This window comes from Callithrix jacchus, chromosome 12 (assembly GCF_049354715.1).
Source record: "Callithrix jacchus isolate 240 chromosome 12, calJac240_pri, whole genome shotgun sequence".
NCBI classification, from domain to species: domain Eukaryota; kingdom Metazoa; phylum Chordata; class Mammalia; order Primates; family Cebidae; genus Callithrix; species Callithrix jacchus.
The window spans coordinates 31,698,118-31,722,052 of record NC_133513.1 but is presented as its reverse complement, the minus strand read 5'-3'; the positions used below and the strand labels follow the sequence as shown (position 1 = coordinate 31,722,052).

Here is a 23,935-nt window from a genome sequence, read left to right as displayed (position 1 = left end):
TTATACAAATGCCCTATGTTGTCGCCAATGCTGGTTTTTTGACCAAGTTCCAGAGATGAACATAACTGCAAGTACATGTTTTTTGTATTTCATGGGCTTGGGGTGAAAAAAACACAAAAACCAGAAATAAAAGGCCTAGGCTAATGGAAAAACAGAGAGGAATTTAACATTTGAATGCACACATTTGGTTTCTAATGTAAAAAGAGTAATAGCAACTGCTTACATATATGCATTTCCCATGCATCCCCCCAAGAACTATAAAGGTCAGCATAAGTGGAACAAACAATAATATTTGTAATAACCCATGACTTTAGCATAACTAGGAAATGGAGAATATTACTAATTTCAAATCACCACTAAGCAATATATATTCAAATACAGCAAAAAGTAACAGCCCATGCCTACAAAGAGTCAGCCAAAGACTGTAGTGATCACGTACAATAGAGGACACAGAGAGCGCAGAGGGCATGAAACACAAAACTACTCCCAGAAAGGGAAAGTTTCACTATGAGTGGGAAAATACTCAAAAGATGTCTGAGCTCATATAGATTAAAGCTCAGGCTACGGGGAAATCCAAAAGAGACTTGGATTGCATGCAAACAAAAGAGGCAAAGGGTAATCACACTCAGGAATGAAGTTGTAAAGAGGACAGTAATCACAGAAAATAAGACTTGTAATTTAGGACTTATTAAAGACATTCCTTATTAAGGAATCTGTTATGGACTAAATTGTCCCGCCCAAAAATGTATATATTAAAGTCCCAACCTCCAGTGTGACTGTATTTGAAGATGGGGACTTTAAGGAGATTAACTAAGGTTAAATGAGGTCATAAGGGTAAGAAACTAATACAATGGCATTGGTGCCCTTATAAGAAGAGGAAGAGACTGGAAAGCATATGCATAAGCTCTCTTTCTACCCCTCAACCCCAACCACAGGTCATATGAACAGAGAAAAGGCTGTGTGAGGACACCACAAGAAAATGTCAACTGCAAGCCAAGGAGAGAGACCTCACCAGAAATCAAACCTGCTGGCACCTTGACTTTGGAATTCCAGCCTCCACAACTGTGAGAAAATTTATTTAAACTATCCAGTCTGTTGAACTTCGTTACAGCAGCCTGAGTAGACTAACACAAAGCCAAAGAGGAAACTATACTTGACTGAAACTAGAATAAACAGCATTGTAAAGGAAAATGAAAACAAGAAAAGAGAGAAGTAGCCACAATTTTAAAAGAGTAAGAAAAAAGAAAATTGGATCAGATAAAGATGATCTACAATTAACTAAATAAAAGTATAATGTAGTATATATGTTATTGCAGTCCTTACAGAAGAAAAAACAGTGAAATAAATCTAATATTTAAAGTATAATCTAAGACAACTGTCCAGAAATAAAAGACCTAATCCATATATTCAAAGGAACCACCATGAACCTGGGAAAACTGTTCAACAACATTTTTCTCTAAAACAAATCTTAATGAAACTACTAGATGTTAAAAATTGAAGAAAAAGTCCTCTCAGGAAAGAAACCAAGTCTCAGCAAACTTTTACTTCGATAATGAGTCTTGAAATCAAGTTATGTTATCCATACAACTCAGCTTTTATTTATTTTTATTTTTTATTTTTAGACAGAGTTTCACTCTTGTTGCCCAGGCTAGAGTGCAACGGCACCCTCTCGGCTCACTGCAACCTCTGCCTCCTGGGTTCAAGCGATTCTCCTGCCTCAGCCTCCCAAGTAGCTGGGACTATAGGCACGCACCACCACACCGAACTACTTTTGTATTTTTAGTAGAGACGGGAGTTCTCCATGTTGGTCAGGCTGGTGTCGAACTCCCGACCTCAGGTGATCCTCCCACCTCAACCTCCCAAAGTGCTGAGATTACAGGCGTGAGCCACCACACCCAGCCTTTCAGCTTTTATTTTTCAAAGTTTTAATTATTCCCATGTATATTTCCACATAAAGTTTAGAATTACATAGTCGATTACTATGAGAAATCCTAATTACTATATGGAATTATATTATTTTGAATTGATAAGTCATTTTAAAGGAAAACCTGTTAATATTGAGCTTTCTGACTTTTCAATACTGAGCTTTTCTCAATGAAGAGAGAAACTTCAATTTCTCTTTGCAGTAGATTTGCCAGACAGAGCTGCAAAAAAATATATTTGAAACTATTACAAATTGAACTTTTTAAAATTTCAGTTTCCAATTGATTATTGCTGATATATAGAAGTAAAAGTCATTTTTACATATTTTTATCCTACCACCTAGCTACACTCAATAATTCTACTCATTCTTTTTCCCGTAACTCAGGAGACTCCATTAGATTTCCTACATAGATAATCATATATTTTGTAAATAAAGATATTTCTACTTCTTTTCCACTCTAGTCTCCTGTTTTTTCATTCCTGGTTATGCTAGGTAGTATATATTTACAATAACAACTATGAGTGCACATCTGTGTCATGTTCCTGGTATTGGAAAGAAATCATTCCATTTTTCACAATTACATTATAATTACAAGGTCATTTGTGAATTTACATTTGTATAATTGACCTTGTAATTATACATTTTCTGTAGATGACTTTTATCAGATTAAAGAAAGTTATCTTCTATTCTTCATTTGAGTTTTAATCAGAAATGGATGCTAAATTTTATCAAATGCTTTCTCTGCATATATTGAAATAGTCATATGGCTTTGACTTTTTTCCTATTGTTTCTTTTTAATACAGGACAGAGATGACTATATAATTGATGGGGCCAGTGCAAAATAAAAATGTGGGGTCAGTTACTCAGAATGTATAAAAAGTACAGTAAAAGGTAGAATAAATTATGCTTTTTAAAAAATATTTTATTACTTATAAAATGTAATAGGCATAATAGAAATATGTAACACCAAATTTATAAATCACAAAAGAAGTTTTGTTGTAATAACTTTAATAAAATGATTTCTAATCATTTGTTAATACGATATCTTGATTGATCATAAGATTTTCTGGCACTCTTCGCAAATTCATTTATTAAGTCATCAAAATTTATATTTTTAGCAACTTCATTTTCAACATAATTGAAAGTAACATTTATTCTTGGCAAATGCAAGGTAAGTAATTTTTAATTTTGAGAAGGTTGATTTTTCAGCTGATGCAATCATTACTGGAGCACTTTCTCTCTCTCTCTCTCTTCATGGAGTCTAGCTCTGTCACCAGGCTGGAGGACAGTGACACAATCTTGGCTCACTCTAACCTCCCCCTCCCAGGTTCAAGCAGTTCTCCTGCCTCAGCCTCTCAAGTAGCTGGGATTATAGACACACGCCACCAAGCCCGGCTAATTTTTTTATTTTTAGTAAAGATGGGACTTCACCCTGTTGGCCAGGATGGTTTCAATCTCCTGACCTCATGATCCACCCACCTTGGCCTCCCCACCCAAGTGCTGGGACTACAGGCATGAGCCACAGTGCCCAGCCACTCTTGGTTCTTTATACATTGTGACAATATGGGCTAAATATCTGATTTCTGATACATTATTGCACAATAAAAGATAAAAATATATACAAGTTGGGCCAGGCATCATGGCTCACATCTGTAATCCCAGCACTTTGGGAAACTGAGGCAGGCGGGTCACAAGATCAAGAGATCGAGACCATCCTGGCCAACATGGTGAAACCCCATCTCTACTAAAAGTACAAAAATTAGCTGGGCATGGTGGTGCGCACCTGTAGTCCCAGCTACTCGAGAGGCTGAGGCAGGAGAATCACTTGAACCTGGAAGGCAAAGTCTGCAGTCAGCCAAGACTGCGCCACTGCACTCTAGCCTGGGGACAGAGCGAGACTCCGTCTCAGAAAAAAAAAATACACACACACACACACACACACACAAGTTTTGGTATATACAGACATAAAGACTAGAGTAGTAGTTCTCTGAAATTAATTCTTCGTGAATAGTTTTATACAAAACTGAATTCAATTTTACATGTAAATTTATACAGTGGCACTTAATATTTCCTGATATTTTCTACATCTTGTACAAGAAACCAAAAATGGTTTCATTATTTGCACGTAACTGGAAACATCTGTTTATGCAGTACATTGCTATATTTTCAAATGCAAAAAAAAAAAACCTATTTTTAGAATTGACTTGTTAACACTTGATTCATCCAAAATTTCATGTAAAAATAATGTTCTGTTCCATCAAATGAAATTCCTATTTCTAAGCCTGTAGATATTTGCTTTGCAATATTGCAGCAGTTCTTAAAACCAGAGAATCTACACTCCAAGTAATTCTAGTAGCTGCCTAGACTGCCTTAACACAGTCCACAAGTATATTTTATTTTATAATACTTTACTGACAAGATGACTGCCTGAAAGCTGGAGGTTACCATCCCAGTGTTTAGCCCAAAAAATTACTATTTTCTAAAATGTCAAAAAGACAGGCTCAGGGAAGAGACAAGCAAGCTGGCCTCACACTATGGGTCCTCTCTGGGATGCAACTATTTGTGAGTTTGCTGCTGCTGCCACCAATGTAGACAAAGGTCATGGCCTTGGCCACCCACACACAATTCCAGGACACTCCCAGGCCATACTACACAGACTAGCTTAGTAGGGCACTACCTCTCAAGTATCCTGTCTACTTGCACACACAGTCCGGTGTCCATCAGACTTCACATATGAATCACAAGTTCAAATATAAAAACTGTGAAGAACTTCAAAATGGCAACTTCAAGATGGCATTTAGCCAAGTACAGGGTCCCTTCTTACAAGAGTGCAGCAACATGTGACTGTACAAGTCACCTAGCCAGAAAGTTGGCCTGCACACAGGGAATTACACTGCTTTTCAAATGTTGAAAAAGCCCACCAGGGATTAACCACACTTGGTCATGAGGTATTAACCTTGTTATATACCACTGGTTTCCAATCTCTAGAGTTTTTAAATTTATGTTCATGAAGGGCACTGGTCTATAGCTTTCTTTCTTTGCAATGTCTTTGTCTGGTTTTGTTATTAGGGCAATGCTGGACTCAAATAATGATTTAGGAAGTATTCCCTCTTCTTGAATTTTCTGGAACAGTTTGTATAGAATTGGTACTAATGTTTGCTGGAAGTCACTACTGAAGTCTTCTGGGGATCTACGGTTTTCTTTGTGGAAAGGTTATCTATTTGTTTTGGAGTAAGTAGTAGTAGTTGTTTATTTGAAGGAAACTGTTCATTTCATCAAAATTGTCAAATTGATAACTGACAGGTACAGTATTCCCTCAGTTCCTTCATAGTATCTATAGAACCTTCAGTGATCCATCATTCTTATGTTTGATATTCATAATCTGTTCCACCTAGAAGTTTATCCATTTTATTGATCTTCTCAAAGAACCAACTTTTGGTTTCACTGATATTCTCAACTGTTTTTCTATTTTTACAGATTATATTGTTCTCTGTTTTTTGTTATTTCCTTTCTTCTACTACTATATGGATTTGTCTTATTTTCTACATTCTCAAAGTGGAAGTAGGTAAGAACATTGATTTCGACCTTTCTTCTTATCCAACACAAGTTAAACTTCATGCATGTGTATACTGGATATATACATATGCATAAATACATACACATATGAAATTCCATATATGTGAGATTTACCTATTATATATTTAATATATATTACACATAATACATTATATCCCATATATGAGAAATATATATACATTTATATATGGTGGATATATATACACACACAATACAAACATACACAATGCCTATTTGTGTTGCACAAGAAAGATCTCAGGCTGAGCATGGTGGCTCATGCCTGTAATCCCAGCACTTTGGGAGGCTGATCATGAGGTTAGGAGTTTGAGACCCGCCTCGCTAACATGGCGAAACACCATCTCTACTAAAAATACAAATAAATACCTGGGCGTGGTGGCACGCACCTGTAGTCTAAGATACTCGGGAGGCTGAGGCAGAAGAATTGCTTGAACCGGGGAGGCAGAGGTTGCAGTGAGCAGAGATCACACCACTGCACTCTAGCCTGGGCAACATAGCGAGACTCCGTAAAAACAAAAACAAAACAAAACAAAAATCTCGAATCAATGACCTCAGGTGCTTCCCCCTTAAAAAGCTGGAAAAAGCAAATTAACCCCAAAAGTAAGTAGAAAAAAGGAGTAAGGATCAAAACAGAAAACAACGAAATCAATGAGTATCATATGTATTTAATATCTAAATTTATATATGTAAATTATATTGAAATTTCTATATCTAAATTTGCTATATGTAAATTTCCCATTAATTCTCTTCTTATTAACCCAAAGTTCAAAATACTTTCTAATTTCCCCTTCGAACTCTTCTTTAAAGCATGTGGTATGTAGAAGTATATTCAGTTTCTCTTATGGATAGGTGCAAAAAATAAATCCTCTTTTGCAACCCAGAACTCATTGTTCAGTATGAGTTTTGATACATATAAGAAGGGATATTGTGAAAGAAATAACAACAACAACAAAAAAAAGTATATTCAGTTTCTATTAGGGATTTTATAGATACTTCTGTAGATTTTTAACTTAACTAAATTTAAACCCATTATGGTGGGAGAAACTATTCTATATGACTTCAATCCTTCTAAATTTATTAAGATTTGCTTTACAACCAAGAATGTGATTTACCCATTAATATATTCATTCATCTGCCCTTGAAAAAAATGTATATTCCAGTTTTATTTGGGAAGAAGGGTACATAAGAATATTTTACAAATGTCAATTAAGTTATTTAGGGTTAACTCTATTATATCTCTGCTCCTTTTCCATTTCCTGTTTTATCAATATTAGAAGAATGCTAAAACTTCTGATTATAACTGTGGATCTATTTTTCCTTCCAGTTCTAACAGATTTTGCTTCAAATATTTTATAAATCTGTTACTAAGTTTGGGATTTTTAAATCCTCTTGAAAAATTGATGTCTATCAATATGAAAAAATCTTTATCACTGGTATTCTTGACTCTGAAAGCTAACTTCATCTGACTATCACAGCACTGGAGCCTTATGAATAACTGTATCATTCTATATCTTTTCCCATTCTTTTTATGTTTATCTATTTATCTTTGAATGTAACATGTTTCCTTTATAGGCAGCATGATTGGATCTTACCATTTTATCTTATCCAGAAATCTCTGCCTTTAAATGGGGTGTTTTAGACCATTTATATTTTCTGTGATGTTTATAGAAGCTTTAACTAGGCTGGGCACAGTGGCTTGTGCCTGCAATCCCAACATTTTGAAAGGGTGAGGTGGGCAGATCACAAGGTAAACATGGTGAAACCCGGTCTCTACTAAAAAAAAAACTATATACGCCGGGCGCAGTGGCTCACGCCTGTAATCCCAGCACTTTGGGAGGCCGAGGCAGGTGGATCACGAGGTCAAGAGATCGAGACCCTCCTGGTCAACATGGTGAAACCCTGTCTCTACTAAAAATACAAAAAATTAGCTGGGCATGGTGGTGCGTGCCTGTAATCCCAGCTACTCAGGAGGCTGAGGCAGGAGAATTGCCTGAACCCAGGAGGCAGAGGTTGCGGTGAGCTGAGATCGCGCCATTGCACTCCAGCCTCGGCAACAAGAGCGAAGCTCCGTCTCAAAAAAAAAATATATATATATATGTATATATACAAAAAAATTAGCCGGGCGTGGTGGCATATGCCTGTAATCCCAGCTACTCGGGAGGCTGAGGCAGGAGAATCACTTGAACCCAGGAGATGGAGGGTGCAGTGAGCCAAGATCACTCCACTGCACTCCAGCCTGAGCAACAGAGTAACAGACTCTGTCTCAAAAAAAAAAAAAAAGCTTTAATCAGTGTACTTTTCAGTAATAGTACATATATGAAACTTTAAATAGTATATACATTACTTCTTTTTCATAGCCTTTTTAGGCTGATTGTCAGATACTTTAAATATATGTTATAAACCCCATAATATATTTGATGTTATTTTTGTATAAAGTCAATATCCTTCTTAGAGATTTAAATAAAGAAAAATATCTGTATACATATCCAAATAGTCAACATTTTCTGTTCTTCATGCCCCTGGATAGATACAGATTTCCATTAGACATCAGAACACCTCTTGTGGTGCAGGTCTGCTGGAGAGGAAATCTTTCAGCTTTGTTTATCTGAAATGTCCTTATTTATTCATTGTTTCTTACTGCTATTATACTGAGCATACAACTGTACATTGAGTTTTTTTGCTTTTAAAACTAAAAATAATATTCTATTATCTTCTTTGTTGCCTCATTTAAGGAAATGTTTTCATCATCCTCAAAATACTATTCTCTGTTCCTTTCCCACTTTCCTTCAAAGACTCCAATTCCATGTGTGTTAGCCTACCTGAAGTTCTCCTAAAGCTCACAGAGGCTTATTTTTCTTTTTCTTTTTTTTTTTTTTTTTGAGACAGAGTCTAGCTCTGTCACCCAGGCTTGAGTGCAGTGGCGCGATCTCAGGTCACTGCAACCTCTGCCTCCCAGATTCAAGCAATTCTCCTGCTGTAGCCTCCCAAGTAGCTGAGACTACAGGCGAGCGCCACCCATGCCCAGCTAGTTTTTGTATTTTTAGTAGAGATGGGGTTTCACCATGTTGGCCAGGATGGTCTCGATATCTTGACTTTGTGATCCACCCACTTCAGCCTCCCAAAGTGCTGGGATTACAGATGTGAGTCACCACACCCAGCCTGTTTTTTAAATACGCTTTTTCTGTTTCATTTACTTGGTTTCTATTACTACATGTTTAAGTTCACTAATCTTCTTCTGTATTGTTTAATCTGCCCTTAGTTCTTACCCTATGTGTTATTCTTTTTTTCTTTTCTTTTTTTAGAGATAGGGTCTCATTCTGTCACCCAGGCTGGAGTGCAGTGGCACAATCTTGGCTCACTGAAACCTCTGCCTCCCAGGTTCAAGCGATCCTCCCACCTCAGCCTCCCAAGTAGCTAGGGCCACAGGCATGTACCACCAACCCAGCTAATTTTTTTGTTGTCATATTTTTGGTACAGACAAGGCTTCCCCATGTTGCCCAAGCTGGTTTCAAACTCCTGAGGTCAGGAGATCCACTTGCCTTGGCCTCCCAAAGTGCTAGAATTACAGGTGTGAGACACCAATGGCTGGCCATGTATTTTTCATCTCAAGCATTATCATTTTCATTTCTAGAAATCTGATTTCTATCTTTTCTGTTATACTGAATTTTGATTTAGGATTTTAAAAAATTCTTCCACTTCTCTACTTAAGTTTTAGAACATACAGAACCCAATTATAATACTGTTTTCCCTCAACTTCTCAGTTAATTCTAATATCTATGGCAATTCTGAGTCCATTTCAATTTCCTGGTTAGTCTCTGAGAAAGCTCATGCTTTTGATATGTCTGTAGGTCTGGTAATCTTTCAATGGATGGAAGACTGGGAGTTTTACTGGGCTGGATGTTGGATACTTTCGGCTTCCTGTAAGTATTTTTGTGCTTTGTTCTAGGATGCACTTAAGTCACTTGGAAACAATGTAACACTTTCAGGTCTTGCAGTACTCAGTCTGAGACACATTATTCCTCACCACTGGAAAAGACCTTTCTGATCACTCTACCCAATACTCTAAATTATGAGTTCTTCCACTCTGGCAGGATCAGTCTTTTTCCAGGCCCTATGCGAGTACTGTGTACTGTTTCTTCTGATTCTTTTCAAAAGTTCTTTCCTCATATACATCAGCTGATTAGTACTTTGCTGAACATTCATGGAGGCCCCTTTATGGATCTCCAGACCTCTCTGTGTGTGCATCTATCTCCTGCAAGCAACCAGCACTTCTCAACCCCCACAGCTTCAGGTTCTAGGAAAGAACAGCCAAAAGGCCTTGAGCTAGCTTCCTCCACTACCCCAATTAAAAGATCCAGCCCCATCATGGCAGTCTGAGCACAATGCCCACCTAGGCCATTGAGAATAGATTCCAAAAGAAACCAAGAAGACCACAGACTACTGCCGCAACACAGATCCCCGATCATAAAGTACAGTGTAACCCACCCAAATAAAACCAAGACACTGCTTTAGCCCCCAGATCCAGAATAATGGAGCAGGACTCTCACCCAGGGCCAGAGGCCAGCTGTAAGGACAGAGAGCTCCAAACCTCTCCTCCAGAAAACTCACTTTGTTCAGAACACAGTATAGGTGAGTGTAACCTCAAAAAGAATGGAATTTCAATGAAAACCAATTAAGAAGAGGGTGGCAGTTCCATGACAGCCACAAGCTAAACCAGAGACCAACTGAAAGTTTACTGGAGAAAGCCAGGGAAAGAGATGGCGAAGAAGAGATATCCAGGTCAATTAGATTTGTTCCTATCTACCAGAAACATTCATAAAAATACGTACACAGATGATCTACAGTAATGATTTTTAAATTTATGTTTTCTAGGAGGTGACTTTCAGAATAGCAACATAAAAAGCAAACTCAAAGCCTCAAAGATGAGCCTCTAGAAGGAACCCAAATTTAACAAGACAAACTAAGAGCAACATATGGTCCAGGACAGTACTGAAAACAATAGAGCAAGACATCAGCAATCAGTAGCGGCTATCTGCAAAGTGCAACACCAACAGAGGCAGACAGGCTAACACAGCAATCACAGAAGGACACACTCAAAGAGAGCACTGTTAAAACCACTGCCATCCTAAAGACAGTGTACATTTCTGAGGCAGAGCCCTCTGACAAGCAACATCAGTGAGAACACAATGTGGTTGAAAAAGCTTCACTCAAATAGTCTAGTCAAGTCACCTAAATAAGTAAGAAACAACAAGCCGTAGAGAAAATAGAGGAACCAATATCTAGAGAAATCACAGGAACCAGTATCTAGAGAAAGCACAAAGTATTCTCTAAAAGTGTCTATTCTTCAACAAAAAAAATTACAAGTCGGCCGGGCGCGGTGGCTCAAGCCTGTAATCCCAGCACTTTGGGAGGCCAAGACGGGTGGATCACGAGGTCGAGAGATCGAGACCATCCTGGTCAACATGGTGAAACCCTGTCTCTACTAAAAATACAAAAAATTAGCTGGGCACGGTGGTGCGTGCCTGTAATCCCAGCTACTTCGGAGGCTGAGGCAGGAGAATTGCCTGAACCCAGGAGGCGGAGGTTGCGGTGAGCCGAGATCGCGCCATTGCACTCCAGCCTGGGTAACAAGAGCGAAACTCCGCCTCAAAAAAAAATTACAAGTCTACAAAGAAAGAGGAGACTATTACCCATATACAGGAAAAACAGCAGGTGACAGCGACTGCCCTTGAGAAGACCAAGATACCAGACTTAGTGATTTCAAAGCAAATATGTTCAGGGACAGGCACAATGGCTCATGCCTGTAATCCCAGTACTTTTGGAGGTTCAGGCGGGTGGATCACCTGAGGTCAGGAGTTCTAGACCAACCTGGCCAACATAGTGAATGCTGTCTTTACCTAAAATACAAAAATTAGCTGGGCATGGTGGCAGGCACTTGTAATCCCCACTACTTAAGAGGCCAAGGCAAGAGAATGGCTTAAACCTGGGAGGCGGAGGTTGCAGTGAGCTAAGATCATGCCTCTGAACTCCGGCCTGGGTGACAGAGTGAGACTCTGTCTCAAAATAAAAATAAAAATAAATATGTTCAAAAGGAAACACTATTTAAAGAAGAAAAGGGAGGTACGATGATGTTTAATCAAACAGAAAAATAATAAGACAGAAAAGAATACAGTGAAAATTCTGGATTCAAAAATTATAACTGCAATGGAAAACTCACTAGAATGACTCAAAAGATTGGGCTCATGCCTGTAATCCCAGCACTTTGAGAGGCCGAGGTGGGCAGATCAACTGAGATTAGGAGTTTGAGACCAACCTGACCAACATGGTGACACTCCATCTCTACTAAAAATAAAAATAAAAATAAAGCCAGGTGTGGTGGCGTGTACCTGTAATCCCAGCTACTTGGGAAACTGAGGCAGGAGAATCCCTCAAACCTGGGAGGTTGCAGTGAGCCAAGATCATGTCATTGCACTCCAGCCTGTGCAATAAGAGCAAAACTCCTTCTCAAAAAAAATTTTAAAAAATAAAGATTATAGCTGGCAAACAAATCAGTAAACTTGAAGATGGATCAGGAGAGATTAAGTAATCTAAAAAACAGACAGAAATAAGAATTATGAAAAATGAAGAAAGCCTATAGAAATGAGGAACACCATTAACTACACCACTATATTCAAAACAGAAGTACCAGAAGGAGTGGAGGAATATCAAGTAGCAGAAAAAAATATTCAAACAAATGATTAGCTAAGGTCACTTTACAACATATATACTAAAACTAGAACAATACCAAGAATATTGGCACAGCCCCTATGCAAGAATTACATGCAAATTTGTGAAGTGTTCCATTAAAAAAAAAAGTCCAAAAATTTCTAATCTGTTGACAAAGAGAAATTCTTGAAAGCATTAAAAAAAATATAACTCCTCACATTCAAGGTAATGTCTTAAGGTATGACTTCTCATCAGAGACAGTAAAGGCCAGAAAAAGGCAGGATGACATACTCAGTGTACTGGAAAAAAAATTTTTTGAATAATTTGTCACCTACAATAGCAGAACAATTTTGCAAAACAAAGGATAAAAGTTTAAAATCCTCAAATTTAGAAAAAAAATAGAAACAAAAAAAAAACCCTTGAGAATCCATTGCTAGATTAACCATAAAAGAAATAAAATAAGTTCTTTGGGGTGAAAACAAGTGATTCCAAATATTACTTCAAATCCACAATCATTGTAAAGGCAATGACACGAGAGTAAAGAAGGCACATTTCTTCTCCTTTCTTTTCCTACATAATTTAATAAGCAAATGTATAAATCAATATGTTTATTGTATTCTTGAGCCTATAACATATAGAAATGTAATATATTTACGAATAAGGCAAGCCAGGCACAGTGGCTCATGCCGGTAATCCCAACACTTTGGAAGGCTGAAGCAGGAGAGTCACTTAAGCCCAGGAGTTTGAGATCAGCCTAGGCAATATAGTGAGACCCCATCTCTAAAAAAAATATTTTCTTTTTAGGCTGGGCACAGTGGCTCATGCCTGTAATCCCAGCACTCTGGGAGACCAAGGTGGGAAGATATCGAGTTTAGGAGTTTGAGACCAGCCTGGCCAACATGGTGAAACACTGTCTCTACTAAAAATACAAAAATTAGCTGGGCATGGTGGCACATGCCTGTAATCTCAGCTACTCAGGAAGCTGAGACAGGAGAATCACTTGAACTCAGGAGCAGAGGTTGCAGTGATCCAAGATGGCACTACTGCACTCCAGCCTGGCGACAGAGCGAGAACTCTGTAGAGAAAAAAAAAGGTTTTAATTAGCCAGGCAGGGTGGCACACACCTATATTCTCAGCTACTCAGAAGACCGAGCTGGGAATATCGCTTGAGCCCAGGAAGTTGAGGTTGCAATGAGCTGTGATCCAAGCACTGCACTCCAGCCTTGATGACTCAAGAGAGACCCTGTTTCAAAAACAATAAATACACTGATAAACAAGAAAACAAATAATAAAGCAAAAATAAGAATAAAGAAAAAAAAGACAGAGGGGCTGGTGTGGTGGCTCACGCCTGTGATCCCAGCACTTTGGGAGGCCATGGCGGGTAGATGGCCTGAGGTCAGGAGTTCGAGACCAGCCTAGCTAACAAGGTGAAACCCCGTCCCTAGCTATTTTTGTGTGAAAATAAAATTTAGCTAGGTGTGGTGGTGCATGCCTGTAATCACCGCTACTTAGGAGGCTGAGCCAGGAGAATCTCTTGAACCCAGGAGACAGAGGTTACAGCGAGCCGAGATCTTGCCACTACATCCCAGGCTGGACGCCAAAGCAAGACTCCATCTCAGGGGGAAAAAAAGAACAAATCTGTACTGGACTAAGGAAATTACACTAGATGGTAACTCTGAATCCACACAAACAAATGTATTGAAGAAGAAATGATGAATAAGGTTAGCATAACAAACTCTACAAATAGATACTTTCTTTCAGCTTCTTTTAAAGACATCAACATATGAACACAGGGTGGGGAACACCACATACTGGGGCCTGTTTGGGTGCTGGGGGCAAGGAGAGGGAACTTAAGAGGATAAATCAATAGGTGCAGCAAACCACCATGGCACACATATACCTACCTATGTAACAAACCTGGACATCTGCAAATGTATCCCAGAACTTAAATTAAAAAAAAAAAAAAAAAGACATCACGTGATATAAAGTAACAATAACAGGTCGAGTATCCCCTAACTGAAATGCTTGGCATCAAAAGTGTTTCTGATTTCAGATTTTTTCCAAATTTTTGAATATTTACATTATACTTACTGGTTGAGGTTCCCAAATCCAGAAATCTAAAATCTGAAATGTTCCAACAAGCATTTCCGTTGAGCATGCTGGCACTCAGTTTCAGATTTTGGAGCATTTGTGATTATCAGATTTGGGAGCTCAGCTAGTGTAACAATGTATTGTTGGGTTTTAAATATATATGTAATACATATAAAAATAACAAATGAAGAGGAGGAAGTAGAGCTATATATAAATAATGTTTCTGTATTTTACTAGAGTTAAGGTGGTAGAAATCTAAAGTAGATTTTGATAAGGTAAGATTTATTAGGAAGTTCTAGAGCAACTACGAAGTAAATAAATTTTCAAAGGGACATAATAATTTAAAAAATTAAAATGTTATACTAAAATATATTCATTTAATGTAGCGTACACAAAAACATAGAGTGGAATGATCATAAACATAGTGGAATGATAGACACTGGAGACCTGGAGGGGTGGGGAGGAGGTTGAGGGATAAGAAATTACTCGATGGGTGTAACGTATACTATTCTGCTGATGGTCACACTAAAAGCGCAGACTCACCTCTATGCGATATGTCTGGGTAACAAAACTGCACTTGTACCCTCTAAATCTATAAAAATAATAAAATAGGTTGGGCACAGTGGCTCACGCCTGTAATCCCAGCACTTTGGGAGGCCGAGGCAGGCAGATCACCTGAGGTCCAGAGTTCAAGACCAGCCTGACCAACATGGAGAAACCTCGTCTCTACTAAAAATATAAAAAAATTAGCTGGGCATGGTGGCGCATGCCTGTAATCCCAACTACTCAGGAGGCTGAGGCAGGAGAATCACTTGAACCCAGGGGACGGAAGATTGCAGTGAACAGAGATCACGCCATTGCACTCCAGCCTGAGCAACGAGTGAAAATCCGCCCCCCCCACACCAAAAAGAGTAATAATAATAACAAAATATACTCATTTCATGTAAAAGAAAGCAGAAGTAAAAGGAACAGAAGAGTATCAAAAGAACACAAGACAGAAAACAAAAACGACAGCTGTATACTACAGATGCTCCTTGGCTTATGATCAAGTTACATCCTGATAATAGTCAAATTAGTTGAAAATATTGTGTTTTTCCACTTGAAATGGGAATACATTCTAATAAAGTCAGAAAAAATATTAAGTTGAACCTTTGTAAATTCAGATGCTCCTGAATATACAAAGGGGTTCCAAACATAATAAACCCACTGTAAAGTTAAAAAATCTAAGTCAAACCATTGTAAGTCAGGAATCATCTGTATAGCAATAATAGGAAAATGGGAATGGATTTGAAAATCCAATCAAAAAGCAATAATTTTCAGGTTGTAAAAAATGTGAAAATTTAAATGTGTCATCTATAGGAGACAGATACAAATAGGTTGAAAATTTCAAAGCAGAAAAAGATATATCAGGAACATAGCACCTGTAAGGCTGGAGTAGCTATCCTCATATCACACAAAGTACACTGTAATACAAAAATTTTATTAAAAATAAAGAAGGAAAGTTTATTAACATAACAATAAAAGGGTCAATCAATAAAAGAGACATAACAATTCTAAGTATATGTACTACTAACAGAGCCTCGAAGTACATGTAGCAAAAATGGACAGAATTGAAAGAAAAAATACACAAGTCTATGATACTAATTGCAAACTGTAATACCTCATTTTCATTAATGGTTAGGACAACTAGGCACAACATAAACATGGAAACAGAAAATATAGATGATACTCCAAAGCAACCAGATCTAAGACATAAAGACAGAACATTTCACTCAAAAACAGAGGAATAGATATTCTTCAAAAGTACACATGAAACATTCTCCAGAATAAATTTAAACCAGTTCTCTGACTACAGTGGAAATTACAAATAAGACAAAGGAATTTTGAGAATTCACAAACAGGCATGAATTATATAACACATTCCAAAGTTTTTTAAAAAAAAGAAAGAGTCAAAGAAGCAGTAAGAAGGAAAATTAGAGGCTAAGCACAGTGGCTCATGCCTATAATCCCAGCACTTTGGGAAGCTCAGGTGGGCAGATCACAAGGTCAAGAGTTCAAGACCAGCCTGACCAACATGGAGAAACCTCATTTCTACTAAAAAAAAAAAAAAAAAAAATTAGCCAGGCATGGTGGTACATGCCTGTAATCCCAGATACTCAGGAGGCTGAGGCAGGAGAATCACTTGAACCTAGGAGGCAGAGGTTGCAGTGAGCTGAGATTGTACCATTGCACTCCAGCCTGGGCAACAAGAACAAAACTCCGTCTCAAAAAAAAAAAAAAAAAAAAAAAAAAAAACGGGAATTAGAAAAAATGCTTTGAGATAAAAATGAAAACATACTCAAACTTATGGAACACAGATAAGCAATAAAGCAATGCTTAGAGAGAGATTTGTAGCTGTGACAACCATATTAAAAAGAATCTCACATCAATAAACTAATTTTCCACCTTAGAACACTAGACAGGAAAAGCACTATAAACCCAAAGCAAGCAGAAGGCAGGAAAAGACAAAGATCACAGAGTAAAAATTAATGAACTAGAGAGAACAGAAAAACAATAGCTGATTACTGGAAAAGATCAACAAAATATACAAACTTCTAACTAGACTGACATTGAAAAGAAAAGAAGATTCCAATTACTAAAAGCAGGGATAAAAGATGTATTCAAGACTAGCCTGGCCAACCTGGTGAAAACCCGTCTCTACTAAAAATACAAAAAAAAAAAAAAAAATTAGCCAGGTGTGGTGGTACACGCCTATAATCCCAGCTACTTAGGAGGCTGAGGTAGGAGAATCACTTGGACCTAGAAGGCGGAAGTTGCAGTGAGCTGAGATCGCACCACTGCACTCCAGCCTGGGCGACAGAGCGAGACTCTGTCTCAAAAACAAAACAAAACAAAAAAGATGCTGTATTACTAGCACTCTTACAGAAATAAAAATAATTACAAAGAATGCTATGAACGATGTATGCCAACAAATTATATAACCTCAATGAAATGGAAAAATCCATAAAACAAAAATTACTGAAACCAACTCAAGAAGAAACAGAAAAACCTGAAAAGACCAATACAAGTAAAAAGATTGAAGTTGTAAATTTAAAACTCCCCATCACAGGTGGGATGCAGTGGCTCATGCCTGTCATCCTGCCACTTTGAGAGGCCAAGGCAGGTGGATCACTTGAACTCAGGAGTTTGAGACTAGCCCAGGCAACATGGTGAAACCCCATCCCTACAAAAAATTAGCTGGGTGTGGTGGCATATGCCTGTAGTTCCAGCTACTTGGAAGGCTGAGGTGGGAAAATTGCCTAAGCAGTTTTCAGGCAATTTTGAAATGACTGTGCCACCGCACTCCAGCCTGGGCAATATAGTGAGGCCCTGTCTCAAAAAAGACAAAAAACAGACAAGAAAACTTCCCATTACAAAAACAAAAACAAAACCCAGGTCCATATAGGTTCACTGGAGAGTTTTATCAAATATTTAAAAAGAATTATCGATTACTCAAAAACTCCAAAAAAATAAGAAGAAACACTTGCCAACGCATTCTGTGATCCCAATATTACCCTGGTACCAAAATCAGACATGAAAAACTGCAGACCCATGTTTTATGATTATAGACCCATAAATCCGCAACAAAATACTAGCAAATTTCATCAAGTAGTATATAAAAAGGATTACATACCGTGATCAAGTGGGATTTATCCTAGTAATGCAATTCTGGTTTATCATTTGAAAATCAATTGGTCAGGTGTGGTGGCTCATACCTGTAATTCCAGTGCTTTGAGAGGCTGAGGCAGGCAGATCACGAGGTCAGGAATATGAGACCAGCCTGACCAACATGGTGAAACCCTGTCTCTACTAAAAATACAAAAATTAGCTGGTTGTGGTGGCTCACACCTGTAATCCCAGCTACTCAGGAGGCTGAGGCAGGAGAATCCTTGAACCCAGGAGGTGGAGGTTGTGGTGAGCTGAGATCACACCACTGCACTCAACCTGGGTGACAGAGCAAGCTTCCCTCTCTCTCTCTTTCTCTTTCTCTCTCTTTCTCTCTCTCTCTCTCACACACACACACACACACACACACACAAAATCAATACACCACATAAGTAGAAAAGAAACTATAACCACATGATCATCTCAGTGTACACTGAGAAAACATTTAACACAATCCAATGCCCATTTTCTCTATAAAAACAATCAGCAAACTAGGAATAGAGTTAAACTTCCTCAGCCTGATTAAAGGCATCTACAAAAAGTCCACCACTAACATCATACTAAATAATGAAAAATACAATTATTTCACTCTAAGAACAAAAACAAGACAAGAATGTCCTCTTGCCAGTTACACATTACATAGGAGATTCTAGTCAAGAAAAGCAAGGGGAAGAAGAATTCAGATTGGAAAAAAAGAAGAAGTGAAACTATCTGTATTTGCAGTTGACTGCTCATGCATATATAGAAAATCTTAAAGAGGCCGGGCGCAGTGGCTCACGCCTGTAATCCCAGCACTTTGGGAGGCCAAGGCAGGTGGATCATGAGGTCAAGAGATCGAGACCATCCTGGCCAACATGGTGAAACTCCGTCTCTACTAAAATACAAAAATTAGCTGGGTATGGTGGTGCGTGCCTGTAGTCTCAGCTGCTCGGGAGGCTGAGGCAGGAGAATTGCTTGAACCCGGGAGGCGAAGGTTGTAGTGAGCCGAGATCGCACCACTGCACTCTAGCTGGGTGCCTGGTGACAGAGCGAGACTGTCTCAAAAAAAAAAAAAAAAAACCTTAAAGAATCCATTAAAACTAATAAAAGAGTTTAACAATGTTGCAGGGCACAAGTCCACTAACAATGAACAAATCATAAATGAAATTTTAAAAAGAATTCTGCCCAGGCATAGTGGCTCAAGCCTGTAAACCCAGCACTTTGGGATATCTAGGTGCGTGGATCACCTGAGGTCAAGAGTTTGAGACCAGCCTGGCCAACGTGAAACCCCATCTCCACTATAAATACAAAAAAATTAGCCAGGTATGGTGGCATGTACCTGTAGTCCCAGCTACTTGGGAGGATGAGGCAGGAGAATCGCTTGAATACCGGAGGCAGAAGTTGCACTGAGCCAAGATTGTGCCATGGCACCCCAGCCTGGGCAACAAAGGCGAAACTCTGACTCGAGAAAAAAAAAATTCCATTTACAATAACACCAAAAAGAATAGAATACTTATAAATAACTTTAATCAAGGAGATACAGAGCTTATAGTCTGAAAACCATAAAAAAAGAAAGAAATTAAAGATAGCCTAAATAAATAGAAAGGCACTGAATAGCGTTCATATTGTTAAGATGGCAATAACTGGCTGGGCGCAGTGGCTCAAGCCTATAATCCCAGCACTTTGGGAGGCCGAGGCGGGTGGATCACGAGGTCAAGAGATCGATACCATCCTGGTCAACATGGTGAAACCCCATCTCTACTAAAAATACAAAAAATTAGCTGGGCATGGTGGCGCGTGCCTATAATCCCAGCTACTCAGGAGGTTGAGTCAGGAGAATTGCCTGAACCCAGGAGGCGGAGGTTGCAGTGAGCTGAGATCGCGCCGTTGCACTCCAGCCTGGGTAACAAGAGCGAAACTCCGTCTCAAAAAACAAACAAAAAAAAAGAGGGCAATAACTGCCAAATTAATATCTAAATTCAACATAAGCCCTACCAAAATCCCATCTGCCTTTTTTAAGGTCTACAAATTCATGTGGAAATCTAGGGAACTTAATATAATCAAAATCTTAAAAGAGAAGTAGAAAGTTAGAACACATATACTGCTCAATTTGAAAATTTGCTACAAAATTACAGTCAAGATGGTATGATATTGGCATAGATGTAAACATATGAAATAAAATTGAGTTAATAAATAAACAGTACTACACATTATGTTCAGTTAATTTTCAACAATAATGCCAAGACAATTTAATGTTGAAAAATCTTTTCAAGAAATGATACTGAGACAACCATTACTTGTATGCAAAACAATGAAAATTCTTCCTTTTCTCATACCATATAAAAAAACTATTTGAAAATGGATCATAGGTCTACATTTAAAAGCCATTTGCTGGCCTGGCGTGGTGGCTCAAGCCTGTAATCCCAGCACTTTGGGAGGCCGAGGCGGGTGGATCACCTGAGGTTGGGAGTTTGAGACAAGCGTGACTAACATGGAGAAACCTCGTCTCTACTAGAAATACAAAAAATTAGCCAGGCGTGGTGACACACGCCTATAATCCCAGCTACTCATGAGGCTGAAATAGGAGAATCACTTGAACCCGGGAAGCAGATGTTGCGGTGAGCCAAGATCCTGCCATTGCACTGCAGCCTGGGCAACAAGAGCAAAACTCCGTCTCAAAAAAAAAAAAGTCTGTGAGACTAAAGGCAAATCTGCACATAAGTACTATATTTTAGTTGATAAAATTATAAAATTATTTCCCACATGAGCATGATTAACAATTCTTTTTTTTAAATTTATTTATTTATTTTCTTATTATTGCATTTTAGGTTTTGGGGTACATGTGAAGAACATGCAAGATAGTTGCATAGGGACACACGTGGCAGTGTGATTTGCTGCCTTCCTCCCCTTCACCCATATCTGGTATTTCTCCCCATGCTATCTCTCCCCAACTCCCCCCCGGCTATCCCTCCCTTATTCCCCCCAATAGACCCCAGTGTGTAGTGCTCCCCTCCCTGTGTCCATGTGTTCTCATTGTTCATCACCCACCTATGAGTGAGAACATGCGGTATTTCATTTTCTGTTCTTGTGTCAGTTTGCTGAGAATGATGTTCTCCAGGTTCATCCATGTCCCTATAAAGGACATGAACTCATTGTTTTTGACTGCTGCATAATATTCCATGATTAACAATTCTAACAGTACATGTATGTATATAGGGAAAGAATAAATGAAGGTAAATGGAAGGCCAGGTGCAGTAGCTCAGGCCTATAATCCCAGCATTTTAGGAGGCTGAGGCAGGTGGATCACCTAAGGTCAGAAGTTCAAGACCAGCCTGGCCAACATGGCAAAACCCCATCTCTACTAAAAACACAAAAATTAGCTGGGCGTGATGGTGCATACTTGTAGCCCCAGATACTTGGGAAGCTGAAGCAGAAAAAATACTTGAACCTGGGAAGCAGAGGTTGCAGTGAGCCTAGATCATGCCACTGCACTCCCACCTGGGTGACAGAGCAAGACTCCATCTCAAAAAAAAAAAAAAGTAAGTAAATGAATGATGGATGGTTAGAGCCAGACTTCTTACTGTTGGGTATGGTAATGTATAGGGAATACAGGGAAGCAAAGGAAGAAACCTAGAATAATCCATGTGGTAATGAAGAGTTGAAGGTATAAGTATAAACACAGGTTTAGCTCAAGACAGATACATATGGTTAACATAGGATCTATTTATAAATAAGTGTTTTACATGGTTTACACGCATTTATATTTCCCTGTTCTGTCAGCTGAGATGGCAATACCCTACTGCTGTAAGTACACCAGCAGTCCGTATCTTGGTTTCTAATACCATTCTCAAATAAAAGGAACCAGGATTAGCTGAAGAAATGGCTGATTTCAGAAAGGAAATATAAAAGATGAGCCTGGACTATCTTGTAGTCACAGAAAGTGCTCTAAAAAAACAACAGCAACAAAATTCATAAATCTCCACTTCTTACAGTGTGAGTTGTGCAAAGTAACATTGTTCCAATGTGTACAATATGGAAAATAGGAAAAAGATGATAACTTTATAGTGGATGACTTCTATGTTAGTCAAGTCAGTTAAGGCCAACAACAAAACTCATAAAACATGGTGACAGTATGCATGCTTGATATAATGTGACAAAAATGGTACTTTACCACTGTGGCCTTTCTCCCCAAAACCTATAATCCCAGTCTTATCTTGAGAAAAACATCAGACAAATTCCAATAAATGGAACTTATATCTATCTCCCCAGGACTCCTCCAAATTGTCAAAGTCATCCAAAACAAGCAAAGTCTGGGAAACTACCATAGCCAAAAAGAGCCTAAAGAAATATGACATCTAAATGTAACATGGTGCCCTGGAAGGGAACCTGGAACAAAGAAGGATATTAGGTAAAAATTAGCAGACCCTAATCAAACTACAGACTTTAGTCAATAATCATGTGCAAATGTTGGTTCAACAGCTGCTGCAAATGTACCATCCTAATAAGTTAATAGCAGTAGAAACTGGGTAAATGGGAATTCTTTCTACTATCTTCCCAATTTTTCTGTAAGTCATGAAATAAAGTGAATGTTTTAAATAGACAAAGGCACTGTAAATAGCACATTGGCACTGTAAATAGCCAATCAGTGCATAAAAAGATGTTCAATATCATTAGCCATTGAGAAATGCAAAAAAACACACTGAGATACCTCTTTACAACTACTGGATTGGTATGATAAATACTGATATTAATAAAAATGTTGGCAAACTGGAGAAACTAGAAAACTCATGCATTGCTGGAAGGATTGTAAAGTATTATGGCTGCTATGAAAAACAATCAGGCAGTTCCCAAGAAGGTTAAACACAGAGACACCATATAACCAGCATTCTACTTCTACATATATATCCTAAATGACTGAAAATATATGTCCATGTGAAAACTTATACATGAACAATTACAGCAGAATTATTCGTAATAGTCAAGAAGTAGAACTAAAACCAAATGTCCAGCCACATGTTATATGGCCGTAAAAAACAAGTGACATATTGATACATGCTACAACAAGGATGACCCTTGAAAAAGAAGCCAGGCAGAAAAAGTCACATACAATTCCATTTATATGAAACATCCAGATTAGGCAAATCTACACAGACAGAAAATTCAATTTGGTTGCCAAGGGCTACAGGGAAGAGGAAAGAGAAAGTAATTGCTAATGGACATTGGCTTTGCTTCAGGGACGATGAAAATGTTCTAAAAACCATTGTCAGCCGGGTGCTGTGCCTCACATCTGTAATCTCAGCACTTTGGGAGGCCAAGGTGGGCAGATCACTTGAGGTCAGGAGTTCAAGGCCAGCCTGACCAACATGCTGAAACCCCATCTCTCTAAAAATACAAAAAATTATCTGGACATGGTGGTGTATACCTGCAATCCCAGCTACTCAGGAGGCTGTGGCAGGAGAATCGCTTGAACCCTGGAGGTAGAAGTCGCGGTGAGCCAAGATCATGCCACTGCACCCTAGCCTGAGCCACAAAGTACAGCTCTGTCTCAAAAAAAAAAAAAATTGTCAGCTGGGCATGGTGGCTCATGCCTGTAATACCAGCATTTTGAGAGGCCGAGGTGGGTGGATCACCTGAGGTCAGGAGTTCAAGACAAACCTGGCCAACATGGTGAAACCCTGTCTCTACTAAAAATACAAAAAAATCAGCTGGGTGTGGTGGCGCATGCCTATAATCCCCAGCTACTCAGGAGGCTGAGCCAGGAGAATTGACTTGAACCTGGGAGGCAGAGGTTGCAGTGAGCCAAGATTGCGTCACTGCACTCCAGCCTAGGCAACAGAGCAAGACTCCATCTTAAAAAAAGAGAAAACAGTCATCAAGGTTGCATGTTCTGCAAATACACTAACAATGATTGATTTATACTTGTAAAATTGGTGGAGT

At 38.7% G+C, this 23,935-nt stretch overlaps 1 protein-coding gene and 1 pseudogene across 19 annotated transcripts in view; one reads left to right on the top strand and one right to left on the bottom strand.

Annotated features, from left to right (window-relative positions):
- Nucleotides 1-23,935, bottom strand: part of LOC100398456 (uncharacterized) — a 149,780-nt gene that overhangs the window by 5,354 nt on the left and 120,491 nt on the right. For 3 of the 19 annotated variants that reach the window (XM_078345231.1, XM_078345230.1, XM_078345232.1), the window contains one exon: nt 19,338-19,456. The exons of the other annotated variants lie outside the window; for them this stretch is intronic. In XM_078345231.1, the coding sequence (XP_078201357.1) occupies nt 19,338-19,456 (119 nt within the window). The remainder of the gene's footprint in view (nt 1-19,337; nt 19,457-23,935) is intronic. 19 annotated transcript variants of the gene reach the window in all.
- On the top strand, nt 6,353-6,445 carry LOC118146584 (small nucleolar RNA SNORA40; annotated as a pseudogene).